At 35.8% G+C, this 19,151-nt stretch overlaps 1 protein-coding gene across 1 annotated transcript in view; it reads left to right on the plus strand.

Moving 5' to 3' along the window:
- Window positions 1-3,473: 3,473 nt before the first annotated feature.
- Window positions 3,474-19,151, plus strand: part of LOC106050474 (MLX-interacting protein-like) — a 36,719-nt gene continuing 21,041 nt past the window's right edge. Inside the window, exons 1-5 of the mRNA XM_013205444.2 lie at window positions 3,474-3,911; window positions 7,597-7,703; window positions 8,456-8,529; window positions 9,300-9,618; window positions 18,710-18,805. Of these exons, the coding sequence (XP_013060898.2) occupies window positions 3,589-3,911; window positions 7,597-7,703; window positions 8,456-8,529; window positions 9,300-9,618; window positions 18,710-18,805 (919 nt within the window). The 5' untranslated portion in view covers window positions 3,474-3,588. The remainder of the gene's footprint in view (window positions 3,912-7,596; window positions 7,704-8,455; window positions 8,530-9,299; window positions 9,619-18,709; window positions 18,806-19,151) is intronic.

Consider the following 19,151-nt stretch of genomic DNA (forward strand, 5'->3'; position numbering starts at 1 on the left):
GTTTTATTGTGACATTTTTTTAATGTTATAAATGTGTTATAAAATGTATATAAAGTAATGTTGATTTGTCATTATTAATGATTTTGTGGTGAGTGAATGAAGCTTGTTGATACAGTTTCACATTATTTTGTTAATTTCATCTCTGTCAACATGTCAGAATTGTCTGAATTTTGTTACGGAATAAATGTAAAAAAACAACAAAAAACTTTGAATATATATAGTGTTTTTTTTTAATTTCTACTATTTGCATCTATCAAGTATGTTTGCATTGATTGAGTGTCGGAATTTTAAAAATTACCTTATTAAACTAATTGGAATAAACTGTTTAGAAGAAGAAATAAAATTTAATATGATTTTGAATGAATACTCTGGTTCAGATTAGATTAATTGTTTAGAAATGAAAAATGATACCTTTTAAATTGGATTCTCAGTAATGTAATTTGTGCATTGTCCTTACCAATCTTGAGCTTATGGACTTGTCTTGTTTATAGACTATCATAATGTGCATTGGTTATTCTATGCATCCTTTATTATTTCTGTTCTAATTATTACAATGCCTCATTAGGTTGCAAAATTTGTATGGGTGGACATGGAGTTTGAAAAAGGAAAAAAATACCAGCTAATTGGCCACACAGTAAAAACTTAGATTTAACCATTATAATTTTTTAAAATTTGGTCCATTATTAAATTATAAAACACCCTTCCTGAACTTACATGTTTCTTTATATTTTGAACTCTCAATGTTTGTTACTTTGCATTCAGTAAAGAGTTGACTAAATAAAAAAGATGTTCATGTACATTATGTCTTATTTAGAAATCAATAGCTGGACTGCTAGAATTAATTTGTGACAATATACATAAAATACTTACAATTTATCCATACACAATATCAAAGCTATGGACAGTGAAAAGTACATGGGTCTCAGCTCAGGAAGAAAAACGCACAATCCGAAAAACGGCCAGCTCCTCTACCACCGAAGCAAAAAGCTACCTTAACCTGCACTATCTGTGGACGGGAGTGTCTCTCCAAAATAGGGCTCCACAGCCACATGAGGAAGTGTGCTCTGAGATGAACCATAGTTGTTCTACGACTGAAGGAGGCCAATGAATCTCTATTAAATCTAGTACTCTAGTAAAGACAACTATCTGTAAAAAAAAGAATAATTTAAAAAGCTTATATCATTTCACTCTTATCTAGTTAAAAAAGTTTGAACATGTATTTCTCCCATTTCAATTATTCATTGAACCTGACAAGACATGAATCAATAGGGCACAACAAGGCCTAAATTGTGCTGATGTGCCAAAAAAAAATCATAAATTAATTTTAAAAAATTAACCAATTAGTTAATTAATTGTTGGTGATTACTTATTTTGTTTAATATCAAAATAAGGGGAATAAATGCTACTTAATGAGAAATGTGGATGTATATATGAATTTAATCCCTTTATTACGGTTTGTCACATTTTTTTCTCCCTCTTCACATTTTTGGATCAAGTTGAAATTTTGCATAATTATTCATAATCAATGAAAATACATGGATCAATCCAAAAATTAACCAATTAGTTAATCATTTAGTACTAATCAAATTTTTTTTCTTATAACAGAAAGGGTGCTTAAGCCTGTAAATTTCAGATTAATTGCAGTAATTAGCAGTTCTTTCCATTAGATAGGTATAAGCTTTGTTTTTAAAATGTTTTTTTTTCTATTGCTTGTTTAATCAATAGTTATTGAGAGTAAAGTCATAAGTTTCTCTTACAAAAAAATATTAATCTGCTTCATAAAAGCTTTAGTTATAAAGTCTTTGTAATGGTATGGTACATATATTTTTTAAACGTTTTTATCAATGCTAAAAGCGTACATTTTGAGTAGTGTTTGTGTAAAATTGTGTATCGATAAAGGCCGGGTGCATAAATTCAGCTAGTAAAAAAAAAGTACACAGATCTTGCATAAAAGACTCGTCGAATGCAATCTTGTAAATAGTTTTCAAATACCGCGTTTCGTGTCTTTTCGTTTTATAAACTGTATCATCAGGTTTGATCCCAACTCTCCGTATATATTTTTATTATTCCAAGAGAAGGGCGTTTAGCATTAGGGACCTTTAGGCCTACAATGTTGAATATGTCAAGATGATAAATCTTCAAGGGGCACTATTTCTAATTTCACAGTGACCACTTCATGTGTTTTTCAGGGCGTGACAATGATGATGATACTATGACTATGTCTTGATCAGTAGGCCTATAGTGGCTATAGCGTCGCCACTTTTCAAAAGCAGGCATTTTATTGGAAAGAATTGACATTAGAAAGTAGATCTAGAACCTCAACAAGCCTAATAAGCGTATGCCCGTTTAAAAGCAGCATAAGGTTTTACTGTGAAAGTTAATATTGTTACAATACAAACGTCTTTTTGGCATTATGTTTATGTTATATAATGGTCACTGACCTACATTTTTTTTCGGTTGGGGGGGGGTAGGGGTGGTGGTGAATGCGAAACTAGTGTAAATCAATTTAGGGCAAACACATATCTAAATTCGATTATATCCGAGATTTAGTTTAGATGATCTCTGGAGAAAGATTACTACAATGACAGGTCCACCTTATGTCGACTGACAAACAATGAACATGTAAGCCATAATCCATAAAGTCATGAAGAGGCAATTGAAGTAACGTCTGTATTATATAAGATAAGATAAGATAAGATGGCAAGGCAATAACTTTGTGATGGGTGTTGACGACTAGATGGAAACAATTTTTATGCAAATATACTCATCATGCAAATCAATACGTGTTATAACATGTTAGGGAGTTTTTACGACTTAGATAACCCTATATATACGATTATATTGATTTACATAGATTTTTTCCCAATGATGTGTTAATCTAATAGATCTAGATCTATATTTCAAATTAGCAAATGAATATTTACTCTCCGCCCCGCCCCCCCCCCCCAAAGATAAATAAAATAAGATTTAAAAAAAAAAAAAAGATGTGCGTTCAATATAGCATAATATAAGTAAATCTCAAATGTACGCGGTGCTTTCCCAGGCCTATATATAAGATCTACTGGATAATAAAACATGTTAAGTTTCGAAGTAACGCAATATTGCGTATTTTATACTTCATATAAAACTAGATCTTGATAATTTACAGAAGCATTGTAACGAACTTTTTTATTATCTTAATTTTACATAGATGATCTCTATAGTTACAACATATAGATTTCATTTCTATCTCAAATATTTTTTTATAAGGTTTTCAATAATGAAGGGACTGATAAAAATAGTTTTTCGCGAAACGTTTAAAATAGATAGAACTATTAGATTATAGAAATAGTTTATTAGCTATAAATATTAAAATAATAAATATAAATTAAAAAAAAAATGACCCACCACAACCCCAGCATTTCCGTAGTATCCTTGAACTTTGTCTCCTAGTGCTTATTGATTGGCTGATCTAATTGTTCACGCAGTCGTAACGTGATATTTTAGCTAACAGGAAAACAGAAACATGGCGGATGGATTGTTTTGGCTTGATAGGAGTCACAGTAACAATGATTTTTTCTTATTCTCTTATTTTATTAATTGATTCTGATGGCCGTTGATGATTTTCGACCTAACAACTCAACAAGTAAAATGTTGGATGTCAAAGATGAAAAATTGTCTTCAGGAGGCACTATTCACAGTGGCCACTTTATGGTCAGTCGAGTGCATGATGTAAACAATGACGACGATGCTGAGGACGAACAAGAAATATTGTCGCCTTTTAATGATGACCCAAAAGGGTTTGACTTTTTGACAGCAAGTAAAGAAATTTCAAAAACATACAATTTCGGTGGAAATGTAATTAGTCAAGCGACTGTTCCAATTGATGCGTCATTAACTAAGCTTTTTGAATGCATGTCACTGGCTTACAGGTGAGTTGGAATGCCACAACTGGGCACAACCCCACACACATACACATCTTTTGAAGTCATAACATTAAAAACATGCATACTTACACACTTTTGACACACACTGTCACACACTAAAGTCTAATGACACTTCACACAGTAAAACTGACATAAAAGGCTAATGTTGATTGACTTTGAGCCTAAGCCTAAGCTGTTTTAGAAGCTTTTTTTTTCACCTGTCCCTTAAATGCCTTAATTGCTTTAATTATATTATTTATATTTTTATATAATGATTATAATCTGTTGTGTTGTACCTTAGGTGCTTAGGTCCAAACCATCACACATAATGGTGATCTGTAGAACATCTCTCTATTTTTCCACCTTTTGCCAGAATTATAGTGTCTTTTATAACAGGCCTGTCCATTCTATCTTCCCATTGTCCTGTTGGCTCATATTTCTCACGGCTATGGCCAAATTTTGATTCACGGTTCCCCCGCTGCGGGGAAGAAGAGGAAAACGTGCTCATATTCTGTTTGACTGCCCCAGACTTGCTGATCTCCACCTTGACAGGTCTGGGAAAGTAAAAATTCTCGACCTCTATGGTGACATATACGCACTACGCAAGAAAGCAGGGTTTCTGTCCATGGCTTTTGCAAGAGAGGATTTAAGCCTCTCAAGCCCTCACTCAAATGGAGTTTGATGATGATGATGATCTTCCCATCACTTCCTTTGTTTACTTAGCTCCATCTTTTTTGTGGTTATGTTCCATGCAGAAAATTCTTTGCGATTCCCGAGTATTTTGTGATATGGCAATATAAGTCTTAGTTTGCATTTTTTACAGTGATCAGAAGGTCATCTTTTGCCCCAATTGTCATTATCATTTAATACTTTTATGACTGACAGTTTTTTCACCTTTGATCCTTTTGTCCATCCATGGTAAATCCCTGCGAGCTGCTGGTCATAATGTGTGTACACTATTTCGGCTTTGATTTGCATATCATAAAGTAAATGTTTTGAATGAGTTGCTATGCTCATCAACAAGTCATCTTCCTCTTCCTGCCAAACCCATTAAAATGTTTTTTTTTAGTAGTAACCTCTTGCAAGTGCAGTGTATTAGGGATATAGATTATATAATAAATGGCATTCAGGGTTCAGACTTTCATCCCAGTTTATTCTCTCAACATTCAAAGGAGATATATTATACAAGCACATTGCAAACTGAATTACTTCACTTCTGAATTTTTCTCTAGTATAGTGTTTACCATTATCTAGACTACTCACCTGTATTTTTTTATTCTAAATCTAGAATTATATGCTCAATAACTTCATTTATAAAGCTTTAAAAGAACACCTTACTGGCATGGCTCCTTGTGTGCACTATATACTTCCAACTTCATATGATTGTCCTGTGTTCTGTTTCTAATCATATCATGCACTGCTAGTCATTTCCATTCTGTAGATCATCCAATGAAGCTTCGTAACATCTATAACATAATGGCCTAGATCTATAAAAGGCTGTATTCTAGATTATTGCACATCAAGTTAAAGATATTTCTTTACATAGTGAATCACAGTCTCTTCACTTAAATTGTTGCTGATGTTTTTATAGTTGAGGTTTATGGTTAGAACTAGTTAGATTTTAGATTAAGTACAAAACAAAAATGTAGGAGGGGAATTCTAACATTAAACAACGCATTGGAGAATATTTGGTCAAGTTCACAAAAATTCTTCTATATGGACAGATGACAGGAGAAATGTATATATATATATATATATATATATATATATATATATATATTAAGTGCCTAATAAAAGGTGGACATTTATTATAAAATTTTTTAAAAGAAAGTTGTTTTTTAGTGCATATAAATAGCATCAAGTTTTAAAAGGTCATAAATAGAGTGCATTGATTAAAATGGAAACTTGTATTTTTATGCTGATCAATCATTAATTTTAAAAATTGTATTTTTATAATGCGATTGAAAGTATTAAAGCCACATTATTAATTTATTTTAATTATATGAACGATTGAATTTTTTATGGTCTTTAATTTTTTAAAATCAATAATTTTTCTTAGAATTATTTATTTATGAGCTATTTTTATATATATCGCATTTCTAAAAACTCAACTTTAAACATAGATTCATTATCATAATCATAAAAATATATATTTATAAAGTGAAGTGAAAAACAACTTTCAAACAAATAAATTAGAAAACAATATATCTATTTGATAATGTTTAGTTTAAAAAAAATAAATGACTATTTAAGATTACTAACTATAATGATAAACCATGTTCTTTTTTGGAATTAGTAATAATTTTAAAAAAAAGGGTTCCATTCCGACCAAGTTTTTAATTCTCAAGGTTATAATAGATCTGAAGGTACAGATAAGGGTTATCCCTTGTGGTCTACAAAGTTGAGTTTGTGCACTGGTTCAGAAGTTTCCTAGTTTGTAGTAGCATGTTTTATCACAATGACCTAGTTCTCTAATCTAGGGTTATATCCCAGGCTCCTGGAGCCACTTTTAGACCACAACTACATGCGTTGAAATACATACATGCACTAGTTCAAGATTTAGATTGTCCCAGCCAAGACATTGCTCATGGTTAAAATGTCACTCTTTTCTCTAGCAATAAAAAGATAAGATTTAAAAAAAAAGATAATTGTTGCCATGGCATTGCATCATCTTGTTAGACCTGGCCTATTTCAGGAATGGAAATGAAAAAAAAAAAAGAAAAAAACGAATACAATGAATAATGGATCTCCATTTAAAAAAAAATCAATTTCTTTATCTTTGCATACACAGGGTTGATGTAATAGATAGCTCTTTTTTTTAACAGAGAAATTTTTTACATAACACTCAAAGAAAAAAAGATAAATGTTTATTTGAATATTTTGTGTGTGTGTATGACCACTGCTTATGTAGGCCAATGCCCTACCTACTGAGCCTTAAAATTATAATAAATGATCTCATGTACCTTATAATTGCTTGCCTTTCCCATTTTCATATATATATATTTATATATTAAAATGTTTAACAATGATTGATAAACAAATGTACATTGTATTTCATGTATATCACTTAAAATATGGTTTTATTTTTAGAATAAATTGTTATGTAAAACATAAATATGTAAAAAAAAATATTTCTTTTAAGATAATAAAGCTTACAATACTTTTAAAAATATCATTCATTGGCTTTCTTCAAGATGAAAGCCTGACCTTTAGACAGCAATTAGTCCTTCTACATCCAAAGAAACGTCAATAGCCAATATGGTTTGGGTCAACAGCGTTGCAGGGTCTATCATAGTGTAGCACAGTGTGTCAAAAACTCACTAAGGGTCACTGGTTCCTGATTTTTTTCTTAGGGTTGACTCCCAAAGCCATTCCCACTGACTCAGCAGCCAATCAGAATTTTGAAACTTTCTGCTGTCTGTGTTAACAGTTCCGCAGGACCCAAGGAGTTGGTCTGGTTGTCATAGGTTATTTGAGATGTATGCCAATATAAGCATTTTAGAGGTAGTGGGGTGCTTATATATCCTTTGCCACTTCCTGCAGTAGCAAATGGAACCATTATCACTTTGAAAATTAAGCTATTGAATGTTTGAGCTGCTATGGACTTTTTTTTCAATAATGCATTTCTTAAAAAACAATTTTTTTTATATGTTAAGTCCTAATTTAATAATGAAATGATTTTATTCTATAGTGGTAAAATAACATCACCAAGATGGAAACAGTTCAGAGGGTTGCATGTGTCCCAGAAACAACGCATTCGTCTCAACAATCTTATATGGAGAGAGTGGCACATGCAATGTAAGTGGTTGTTACAAATTATTAGCAGGAACTTTGCATTTATATATTTTGTACATTTCAGAGTACAATAAACAGAATGGGTAGAATGCACCACACCCCCAAACACACAGCCAGCCCCAAAAAGTTTTTTGACTCCTTTGCTTGATAAATATATGCTAATACTTTATCTTAGTGCTTTTAATTAACTTAATAACTTAGTAGTTAATTGTTGGAGAGCTTGATTGTCCATCCTTCATGTTTTAGAACAATGATAAACCTGCACACATTAAATATATTTTAATTGGGAAATTAATGTAAATATATATATATTTTAAAAAAATTCTCTTCTATTGCAGAAGAATGGAGCATTAAAAACACTCTTATCATTGTAGAAAATTGCTTCTTTGTAAAATTTCTTTTTATCAAAATAGTTTTCCTTTTCTTGTACAAGTTGACCTAAATTTATTTGTTTTTTTTTTAACTGAAAGCTGAATGTTAACAAATATTTAATTTTGTATTTTAATGTTTCAAATAAATCATACTTATTTCTCAGTGCATATGTCAACCAGTGAAACAGACATAGGATCAGGCTAGTCTTTGTTTTTTAAGTTGAAAGTCAAATTGCCAAATTGTTTCTATTAGGACTTTTTTTGGTAATTTAAAAACCAGAAGTTGAAAAGCAAGTGGGTTATTTATTCAAATTCAGTCCAAGCAGATGTTACTGTTTACAATTGCTGTCTGCTAAATCTCTTTTGTACACCTAATTATTTCAGACATTTGCCAGAGATCACCAAAAGTTTGCCAGTTTGCCTGCCCACTATCAGACGATGTTCACTCCAAACCAGAGGTATGTTTAATTAACATTCATACCTTCTCACTTTGTTTTTAGAATAAATTTTAAAACCTGAGACAGATTAGAGAAATCTGTAAATATTGTTATTCCTTTCAGAGTTCAAACATATAGCATTAGTATAAGTTGTCTTTACTTTCAGCTAAAGAAATATTTGTCATTATTATTACACATTTTGTTTGTAGTGCTTCTCCATGGTGTTAAATTTTGCTTTGTGTGTTTTGGTATAAACTTTAGGTGTTGTAATTTATTGGAAGAGGTTTTTGTGCTGTATTTAGGTACTCCATTTGCGGGATACACATTTGAGATCAAAAGAAAAACCACTGCCGATGACAGGAGTAGAAGGCGAAAAGAGAACCTAAATTGATAAAGCTAGATAATGGTTATGTCTATGCTTTGACTTCATAGCCACATAAAATACTGTACTCCTCGTTAATCTTTAGATATGACGAAAAGCATAATTATTATTATTATTAGATACTCCATAAACACATCTTAAGTAGAGTGAAAATCTTGAGTTAAAAATTACAAGCATTGTTTGGGATTAGTATCTTATATCTCTCATCCTATCCCTTTGACAATGGTCCACTATCTCTTTTTAAAGTTGGCAAACTTAAATTAAAAAAAAAAATGAGTGAATTTCTCAAGAGAAGTGTAGAAATTGTGCTAAACTACATTATGTAGTGCATCTTTCATGCTCTGCATGTTTATCATTTACATTTCTCTACATCTTTTTCATTATTATTTTTTTTTGTTTTGTTTTATAGGCTGTGGTTCTAGAAGGGAAATATTGGAAGAGAAGACTGGACACTGTCACAGCAGAATATAAAAAATGGAGGCGGTACTTCAAGGAACGTATCAGAAATCAACAAAACATAAACATTCATGATACCAGCAGACTGAATGAGAATGAGCTGCTGGAGAGGGTGAAAGATGTCACTTTCATTTCTCACAGCTCTGGAAACTGCTACATGTCCAGCACTGACCTCAGCTTGTTACATACAGACATGATGGACATGGATTTTACAAATGAACTGTTTGCAAGTTTGAATCAGCCTTTTGCTTTTCCTAATCCTAGAGAGTTGAGTAAGTATAATAAACTTCTATCATTGTGCTTTTATTTAACCAGGATATTAGATATATTGTGAATGGACTACCATTTTCATAAGTATAAATTCTAATTTATTTTAAGGTGGGGGGGGGGGTTATTATCTTCAAGAAAGATAAGGAATTAGTGTAGTGGAGTCAATAATAACCATTTTAATGAATATTTATGACTCTACTGAGCTAGTTAGGAAAGGTATTTCCTACATTGATAGGTACTTCATTTACATCTAGGACTAGATCTAATTCTTCTGGCTTTTCTAATCTAGATCTAGACTTAGACTAGAAGTTTAGATCTCCTAAGTAGATCTAAAGTATTCTAAAGAAAGTAGACTAGTCTACCTAGATTTAGACCTACTACTTAGGCTTAGGCTACTTTGCATATATATACTATTAGATCTAGAATTCTAGAATTAGTCTATGTCTCTATGTAGAGTAGAGATTTTACAAGAAGTTAGAAGTAGAGCTATATGTAGGATTTTAGATCAATATATAGACTCTATAGAGTAGTCTAGAGTCAAGATAGAGTAGTCTAGAATCAAGAATATATCTAGATCTATCTCTGCTATCTAGAATCTAGATATAGAGTAGAAGTACACAAGTTGAAAAAAGAAACTTAGTTTAGTGACAGTAAACTGTAGACAGTTGTTGCGTTGTAATATATGATACGGCACTAGACTCTAGAATCTTTACATCTCTGAGAGGCTAAGTTTAGTCCAAATCTAGAATTATGTAGTCTAGATATATTATTGTATACTAGATCTAGATCTATTAGATTATTAGATCTAGGTCTTGGTGTACATAAAATCAGATAGATCATATATTCATACAATTTATTCTAACAGACCTGGATTAGTGGTAAATAATCCCTGGACTATCTGACCATATCATTAAAATACACGGTCAAAATAATGCAGTAACCAATTAACACCCAAATGCAACAAATAAATAAATGCTGGTTTAAGAATAAATTAAAGAAACTTTACAAACAGAAAGAAAACCTATTTAAGAAATTTAAAGAAACTAAGGCAGAAAAAGTCCATAAAAAGTACCTTAAAATCAAACACCTAACCCAAAAAGTTAGCAGAGAGCTGCAGAGGGAATACATAAATAAAATAATACCTGAAGAAAACAATAAAAATGTATGGTCATACATTAAATCTAAACAAGTATCCCCTTTAAAAAAAGAAAACTTAACACATAATGATAATGAAATAAAAGCTAACATTCTTAATAAATATTTTGCATCAGCATTCTCAGCCCTAGGACACAGACATAATAATACATTTAAACCAAGTAGACAACATAAGAAAAAGGGATCCAAAAACTATTCGCTAGCATAAAACCAAATAAAGCTTCTTTAGCTGATGGTATTCCAGCTAGATTGCTCAAAGAACTAAACCATAAACCAGTGTTCAAAAAGCATTTTCAGGCATCACTAAATCAGAGTACAGAGAGACTGGAAAGAAGCCAATGTCATTCCCCTGTTTAAAAAAGGAGAAAAATCTGATCAGGGGAACTACAGACGAGTATCACTCACCAGCATCACATGTAAAATACTAGAACACATGATATTTAGCAACATCATAAGCATAATGTCCTCATCCCATACCAACTTGACTTAAGGAAAATAGGTCATGTGAAACTCAGCTAATTGGATTGATATTTTTCAAGGGATTAGATAATAATGAGCAATTAGATTAGATTTTATTAGTCCTTTCTTAGGTATTCGACTAAGTTCACTATCATAGCCTGCTTAAAAAACTAAAATACTGTTACGTATTTCTGATTTTCTGGCTAAATGTACTAGGCACACAAATAAAAGAAACACTGCAAAGAACTTGACGACTCAACTTTCAGCTTTAAATAACTTTATTGAATTATAACTATAACAATTTGTCACTGTAACATGTAGCGTATACGTCTTACATCGACTGTATCGACTGTAACGGCTCAAGTCCACTCTCTTCTACTGTCTCGCACAGTAGAGAACAGTATCGACGACTGTACTGACCCTTTTCACATGAACATCTCTGGTTTATAAAGAGTCCCTAATCACTTGTCTATTGTTGCAAAAACACTGCTAGTACCCTCTGGAACAACATGGGAGGAAACATCACATCCTGTTGTTGTTTATACATGTCGATTCCAGAGGATGCCTGCTGCAGTGTCATCTCGCCGAGGTCACACGTAGTGACCTCTAACTGTCACTGTTCATTTGTCACAATGCCCCCCCTTCGTAAATCTGTTCGTCCTCTGGAACAACACGTGAGGCACGTCCCATCCTGTCTTTGTTTACATGCATAGATTCCAGATAACACTCGGTGCTGTGTCATCTCGCCGGGGTCACACATAGTGACCTCTACCTGTCACTGTTCATTCGTAACACTGCCCCCTTCTTAGATCTGTTCGTCCCGAACAGATTCTATTTCACCACGGTACTGATGGAGTCGGTCAACGTGGACAACCTTCAGCTTGGACCGTGGACTTTTCTGTATCCGGTAGACCACGTCGTTTATTCTTTTTACGACACGGTATGGACCTTCCCAGTCTCTTTGGAGTTTCGGGGATCTGCCTTTTCGTCTCTGTGGGTTATAGAGCCACACTAGATCATTCTCATGGAACCCCGACGTATTGGCCCGTTTGTCATACCTCGTTTTCATCAGGTCACTGTTGGTCTTGATGTTTCTGCGGGCCAATACATGAGCATTCTCCAATCGTCTTCGGAGATTGGTGACATATTCAGTTGAAGACACTGGCGTATCTCTCGGAATCCCAAATAACAGGTCACATGGTAGACGAAGCTCACGACCAAATAACATCTTCGCTGGGGTATATCCTGTGGGGATATGAGGAACATGGGGATATGGCTGTCCCAGTCGTCTTGTCGGTCATCAGTAACCTTAGACAGATGTTGTTCTAGGGTTCTGTTGAATCGCTCCACCATCCCATCAGATTGCGGATGGAGAGCTGTCGTGTGAGTCTTTTCGATGCCAAGTGTCTTGCACATCTCCTGGAAAACTTTGGACTCGAAGTTCCTGCCCTGGTCAGAGTGCAACTCATTAGGTACACCAAAGCAACTGATCCAGTTATCCACGAGTGTTTCTGCCACTGTGATAGCTTCTTGATTTGGTATGGCATAAGCTTCTGGCCATTTGCTGAAATAGTCCATGACTACCAAGATGTATTTGTTTCCTTTCTTGGTTTCAGGAAATGGGCCTGTTACATCTATTGCGATCCTCTCGAATGGAACACCAACATTATACTGTTGCAAAAGACCCCTAGTTTTGCGTCGAGGGCCTTTTGCTGCCGCACATATGTCGCACCTTCGACACCATTCCTCTACATCCTCTCTATATCTGAACCAGTAGAACCGCTGACAAACCTTTTCCAGAGTCTTATTGACACCAAGATGAGATCCGCTAGCGCCATTATGCATCTCTTTCAGTACTTCAGCAACTCTCACCTTCGGTAACATCAGCTGAAGGCGATTGGATGTTCCATCAGCAGATTCCCAAACTCTTTTGATGACACCATTGACTAACGTCAGCGAGTCCCACTGAGCCCAGTACGCCTTGGTGGCTACCCCCTTCTCAGAGATGTCTTTCCAATCTGGCCGTTGTCCATCTTCTTTCCATAGAAGAATGGGAGCCAGATCTTCATCTTGCATTTGGTCCTCTCGAATCCTTTTATCACACCAGGGTCCGGAAACATCTACTCCGAGCCGAAGACAATTGACAGCCACCTCCTTTTCTTCAGCCCTCTTGCAGTGCTTACATTCTGCTTTGCAGGGTCGTCGAGACAGTGCATCAGCATTTTGGTGAATTTGCCCTTTTCGGTGCTTAGTTTCAAATTCATAGGTTTGAAGACGTTCGATCCACCTTGCCACCTGACCTTCAGGGCTCTTAAACGAAAGCAACCATTGCAGAGCTGCGTGATCTGACCTTAAGATAAATTTCTGCCCGTATAGGTACTTGTGGAAATGTTTTATTGCATCCACAGCAGCCAGCAATTCACGTCTCGTCACACAGTAGTTCCTTTCAGCTCTCGATAGGCTTCGACTGAAGTATGCGATGACTCGTTCAGTTTCATCCACCTTTTGGGACAAGACTGCGCCTATTCCAGTGTTGCTTGCATCTGTGTCGAGTATGAATGTCTTCCCTGGAATGGGGTAGGCCAATACTGGTGATGAGGATAGTGTGTTTTTCAGCCTCTCGAAAGCTTCTTGACATTCAGATGTCCAAATAAATGGCCTCTTTTGCTCTGTCAGTTGATGAAGGACCTTACAGATGTTTGAGAAATTTGGCACGAAACGTCGGTAGTATGTACAGAGTCCCAAGAAACTTCTCAGCTCATGGATATTACTTGGCGTAGGCCATCGTTTCACTGCCTCAACTTTGTCAGGGTCAGTGCTGACTCCGTCATTTGACACAATGTGACCAAGGTACTTAACGTTTTTCCTGAATAAGGAACACTTCTTTGGGCTGAGTCTCATTCCCGCACTTCTTATCCGTTGAAATACTTCCTTCAGATTTGCAAGGTGCTCTTCAAACGTTTTGCCAATGACAATAATGTCATCAAGGTAAACAAGGCATGTAGTCCAATGAAGTTCTCGTAAAACCCTCTCCATCAATCGTTCAAAGGTGGCTGGTGCGTTGCAGAGACCGAATGGCATCACAGTAAATTGCCAGAGGCCATTGCCAGCAGAGAAGGCGGTTTTCTCTCTATCATTGGGATGCATTTCAACTTGCCAATACCCACTCTTTAGGTCGAGAGTAGAAAATACCTGGGACCCTGCAAGCGTGTCCAAAGTATCGTCGATTCTAGGAAGTGGATAACTATCTTTATGTGTGACTTCATTCAGTGCTCTGTAATCTACACAAAATCGCATAGATCCATCCTTCTTCTTTACTAAGACAATAGGCGAACACCAAGGACTATTTGAGGGCTCAATGATTCCTTGCTGCGTCATGCCCTCTATCATGTCCATAGCTTCTTGTTGCTTTGCTAGCGGCAAGCGACGTGGTGGCTGTCGAATCGGTCTGGTGTTTCCAGTGTCTATTCGATGTTGTACCATGTTTGTCCGTCCGCAGTCTGTTTCATCAGATGGCAGAATATCTTCAAACTCAATGATCAACTGTTCCGCTTTGCTGAACTGCTCATCTGATAAATTCACTTTCATTTCTGTCAGGAGCTTGGTAATTTGTGGATTGAAAGGTTTGGTGGAATTAACGATCGTGATATCATTATTACAGTTTCTTATCAGGTCAAGAGTATTACATATTGCGATGGGGCTGTCTTTCTCTAGATGTCTCTCCTGTAGGCCGAGGTTCATGATTCTGACGGGCACCTTTTGATCTTTTCCGACAAGGACCAATGTTTTTCCTACTGCCATTCCGCTGTTGTCATTTTCAATGCCTTCCACTATCGCCGTCATCGTTGCAGTTTGACCATGCTCTAACTTTCCCCAGATAATTGCTTCAGACTGAGCTGGCAAACTTGTATCTTCTGTTAAAAGGATTCTTCTTATTTGACCATTCTCTTCATCTTCATCCCCGAGCAAGGGAATCTCAACATCACCACATTTCAAAGTACCACCTCCGATGTTCAGAGAGAATTCACATTTCTGCATAAAATCGAGCCCAATAATACAGTCATCCGTAATGTTAGCGATCAGAAATTCATGTATAAATGACTGATGCCCGAGCTCAAAGTTTATATTTGTCAGTCCATGTATAGGCATCATCTCTCCACTGGCCGTCTTCAAGGAGTAAGAGTTCACTCTCTTGATTTCGTTCTTTTTGACAATGTCTGGACGAATGACTGAACGTGAGGCACCAGTATCTAGAAGAAAACGGTAATTTCGAGATCCAATTCTACCATTGATGTACAGACTTTTATTCTTCCCTAACACAGCGACTGGAATTATAGTTGCAGGGGCTGTCATGTTCTTGATCGCCGATTTTTGCCCCATAAAACCGGCGAAAGTTAGTTTCCCTGGTAGACATGAGCACCTGACCTTGCATCTGTCTCCGGTCTGTGCTGATACTCTGTTTGTCGGGGAAATCTTCTCGTGCAGTTCCTTTGTAGATGGCCAGGTTCTCCACAATTCCAACAACGTACACTGGTTCTATTCTGTCCTTCTTGCTTCTTATTAGGTCTGCGTTCTTCTAGCAATTCAGTTACCCTTCTGAGAAGTTGTGTAAGATCTTCTTCTTGGACTTCCAGCATACGCCCATGATGGATATTCTTAGAGGCGTCTTTGGCGGCTTCATAGGAGAGGGCGTAGACCAGAGCTTCGCTGGATTTGCGCTTACCACTGATTCTTATTGCCTTCTTCAGTTCTGGATCTCGAATAGCATCAATGAATGCATCAGTGATAATGACGTCCAGAAAGTCTTGTGCTGCTGTTGAATATGCCAAATGAGCAAGACGTTCTATGTCCGCCTCTAGCTCTCGCAAGGTTTCACCGGAGCGTTGTTGTCGGGTTTTCAACTGAACTCTATAAACTTCTTGTAAATGTTCGTCTCCGTAACGGAGCTCCATAGCCTTAACAATGGCAGCGTAATCTTGTTGATTTGTTATTGACTGAAGCAGTTCTGCTGCCTTCCCTCTTAAAGCTAACACCAGAGCAGTCGCTTTCTCTTCTTCAGTGTTCCAGTTATTAACCTTGGCCGCTGCCTCAAACTGTCTTTTGTAAACAGTCCATGAGATGGATCCATCAAACACAGGCGGCTTTATCTTCCCAGAGATTTCGGGCACTAATGTTTTTGTTCTAGTACCCCGTTCCTTACTCAGTTGTTCTTGGACATGAGTCCTTATCTCTTCCATTTCTTTTTCCACAGTGTTGACTCTCTGGTCAATCTTCTCGTTCATAGAGCTCATCTGTTCATTTACTTTTTCATTCATTGCGTTTATTTTCTTGAGGCTCTCCTTCATTAAGTCCATCTGGCCCTGCATGTTACTCAGGATCTCTGTCATATCTGGGTTTAATTCAAATATGTATTCATCTGGATCTTGATCTTCCTCAATAAGGGCCTGTCTTAGGCGTTCTGTTAGTGTTTCTTTGTTACCATTGAGCTGCAGACCTCTCTCACGAAGTTCTTGCCTTAATTCTTTGACCAACAGCTGGTTAAGTAGTTTCCTCGAAGACATTTCAGCCAGAAAACATCCCACTTCTGACACCAATTGTTACGTATTTCTGATTTTCTGGCTAAATGTACTAGGCACACAAATAAAAGAAACACTGCAAAGAACTTGACGACTCAACTTTCAGCTTTAAATAACTTTATTGAATTATAACTATAACAATTTGTCACTGTAACATGTAGCGTATACGTCTTACATCGACTGTATCGACTGTAACGGCTCAAGTCCACTCTCTTCTACTGTCTCGCACAGTAGAGAACAGTATCGACGACTGTACTGACCCTTTTCACATGAACATCTCTGGTTTATAAAGAGTCCCTAATCACTTGTCTATTGTTGCAAAAACACTGCTAGTACCCTCTGGAACAACATGGGAGGAAACATCACATCCTGTTGTTGTTTATACATGTCGATTCCAGAGGATGCCTGCTGCAGTGTCATCTCGCCGAGGTCACACGTAGTGACCTCTAACTGTCACTGTTCATTTGTCACAATGCCCCCCTTCGTAAATCTGTTCGTCCTCTGGAACAACACGTGAGGCACGTCCCATCCTGTCTTTGTTTACATGCATAGATTCCAGATAACACTCGGTGCTGTGTCATCTCGCCGGGGTCACACATAGTGACCTCTACCTGTCACTGTTCATTCGTAACAATACTTTGGCATTAATGGTTCATTCAAGTTTTATAATAGCAGTAAAACATTCAAACTTAATAGTAGCAGTGACACACTCAAACTTAAATAATAGCTGTGAAATATTTAAACTATATCTGTGTAGTCCTATATGGTTGTGAAAGTTGGACACTGAACGCTGAGGCTGAAAGAAGAATCCAAGCCTTTGAGAGTAAATGCTACAGAAAAATGCTGGGTATCAGATACCAGGAAAAGAAGTCAAATGAGTTTGTACTTTTACCAGTTCTGTGAAGAGACAAAAGCTGAGCTGGTTAGGTTATATTGTAAGACGTGACTTACTGTCAAAGTCATTCTTCAAGGTACAGTGGAGGGAGCACGAAGAAAGGGTCATCCAAAGAAAAACTGGCTAGATAACATAAAAGAATGGACTCTTGATATACTGCTAAGAACAGATGCTGACCGGGAAAAGTGGAGGGATTTGTTCACATGAGCTGGCTGCACACCCCTATGACAAGGGACAAATGAGATGAGGCTAGATTCGAGTTCTAAATATATATAATTTATCATTATGCTAGAGTCTTTTTAGAATTAGATCTATAAGATAATAATCTACTTATCTAGGCTCAAGACCCAAGACAATTAAAAAAAAAACATTTAGATTTAGTAAATACAATCTGAACTGCTATTAGTTAGAAGATCCAACCTCAGCTTTCTCCTAGTTAATTAAATCTAGTTCTAGTCTGGTAAGATATACTCTGTTGGCCAATAAATATAGATTTATTGGATAATTTATTTAAAACAGATCTTTTAACATAGTTGCAACAAAATTTGATTTATAATTGAAACACCATGTAAATGTAAGCCTAATATATAAGAGTGAAAATTTATACCAATATAGTATGCATGTAATATATATATATATATTCATATATATGTATGAAAGGGTGAAACTTACATTTGTATAAGTATTATCAATTTATGTAAAGGCTGATTGAAAGAAAATGCATAACTTGATATATATACTATTTTTTATTGCTGCAATAATAGTGGTACATGTATTATTTATGTCATGAAGGCATAAGTACCATCAAAAATCCCCCCCCCCCTTTTTTTTTTGTTTGTAGGCAAAATTTTGTTCCGTTTCTTGCATCCCTGCTAATAACTTTTATATTCTCTACTGTATATATTGCAAAGTGTGAAAGGGGATATCTAAAATGTAGTTTTAGAGGTGACTGTCAAAGTATTTGGGGAAATAATAGATCAGTTGACCTGCATACATTGTGCTTTTCAGGTCAACTTCAGTTGGGGTGTGCGGATCTCATCCAGCCAGGTCTCATCCAGCTTCAGCCCAATTTGGAGGAGTTTATGGATATTGACACCATGCAAGGTACCATTCAGTCACTGTGAATTTTCTCATTCATGATGTCAGCTTATTGTCCTTAGCCACATGTTTAGATTTCAGGAAAGCGAAAAGCTAGTGAACACAGAACAGAAGGAATTACTGCTGTTTAGTATATTGTTGTGATACTGTAACCTTTTGTATAATGTCAAACACAGTTTCTTTGGCCAACAGTTGGGGACAGTTTTAAGTGGTCAAAATACATTCTCTAGCAGATGGTAATAGAATTTTGATCAAAGTTGAAACTCTAGTTTACAACTCAATCCTAGGAGTTTTGGCTCAGCAGCCGAGATACTCAATGACTATACTCTTTAATCTACATCAGTCTTTCCCA

The sequence above is a fragment of the Biomphalaria glabrata genome, chromosome 12, assembly GCF_947242115.1.
Source record: "Biomphalaria glabrata chromosome 12, xgBioGlab47.1, whole genome shotgun sequence".
NCBI classification, from domain to species: Eukaryota; Metazoa; Mollusca; class Gastropoda; family Planorbidae; genus Biomphalaria; species Biomphalaria glabrata.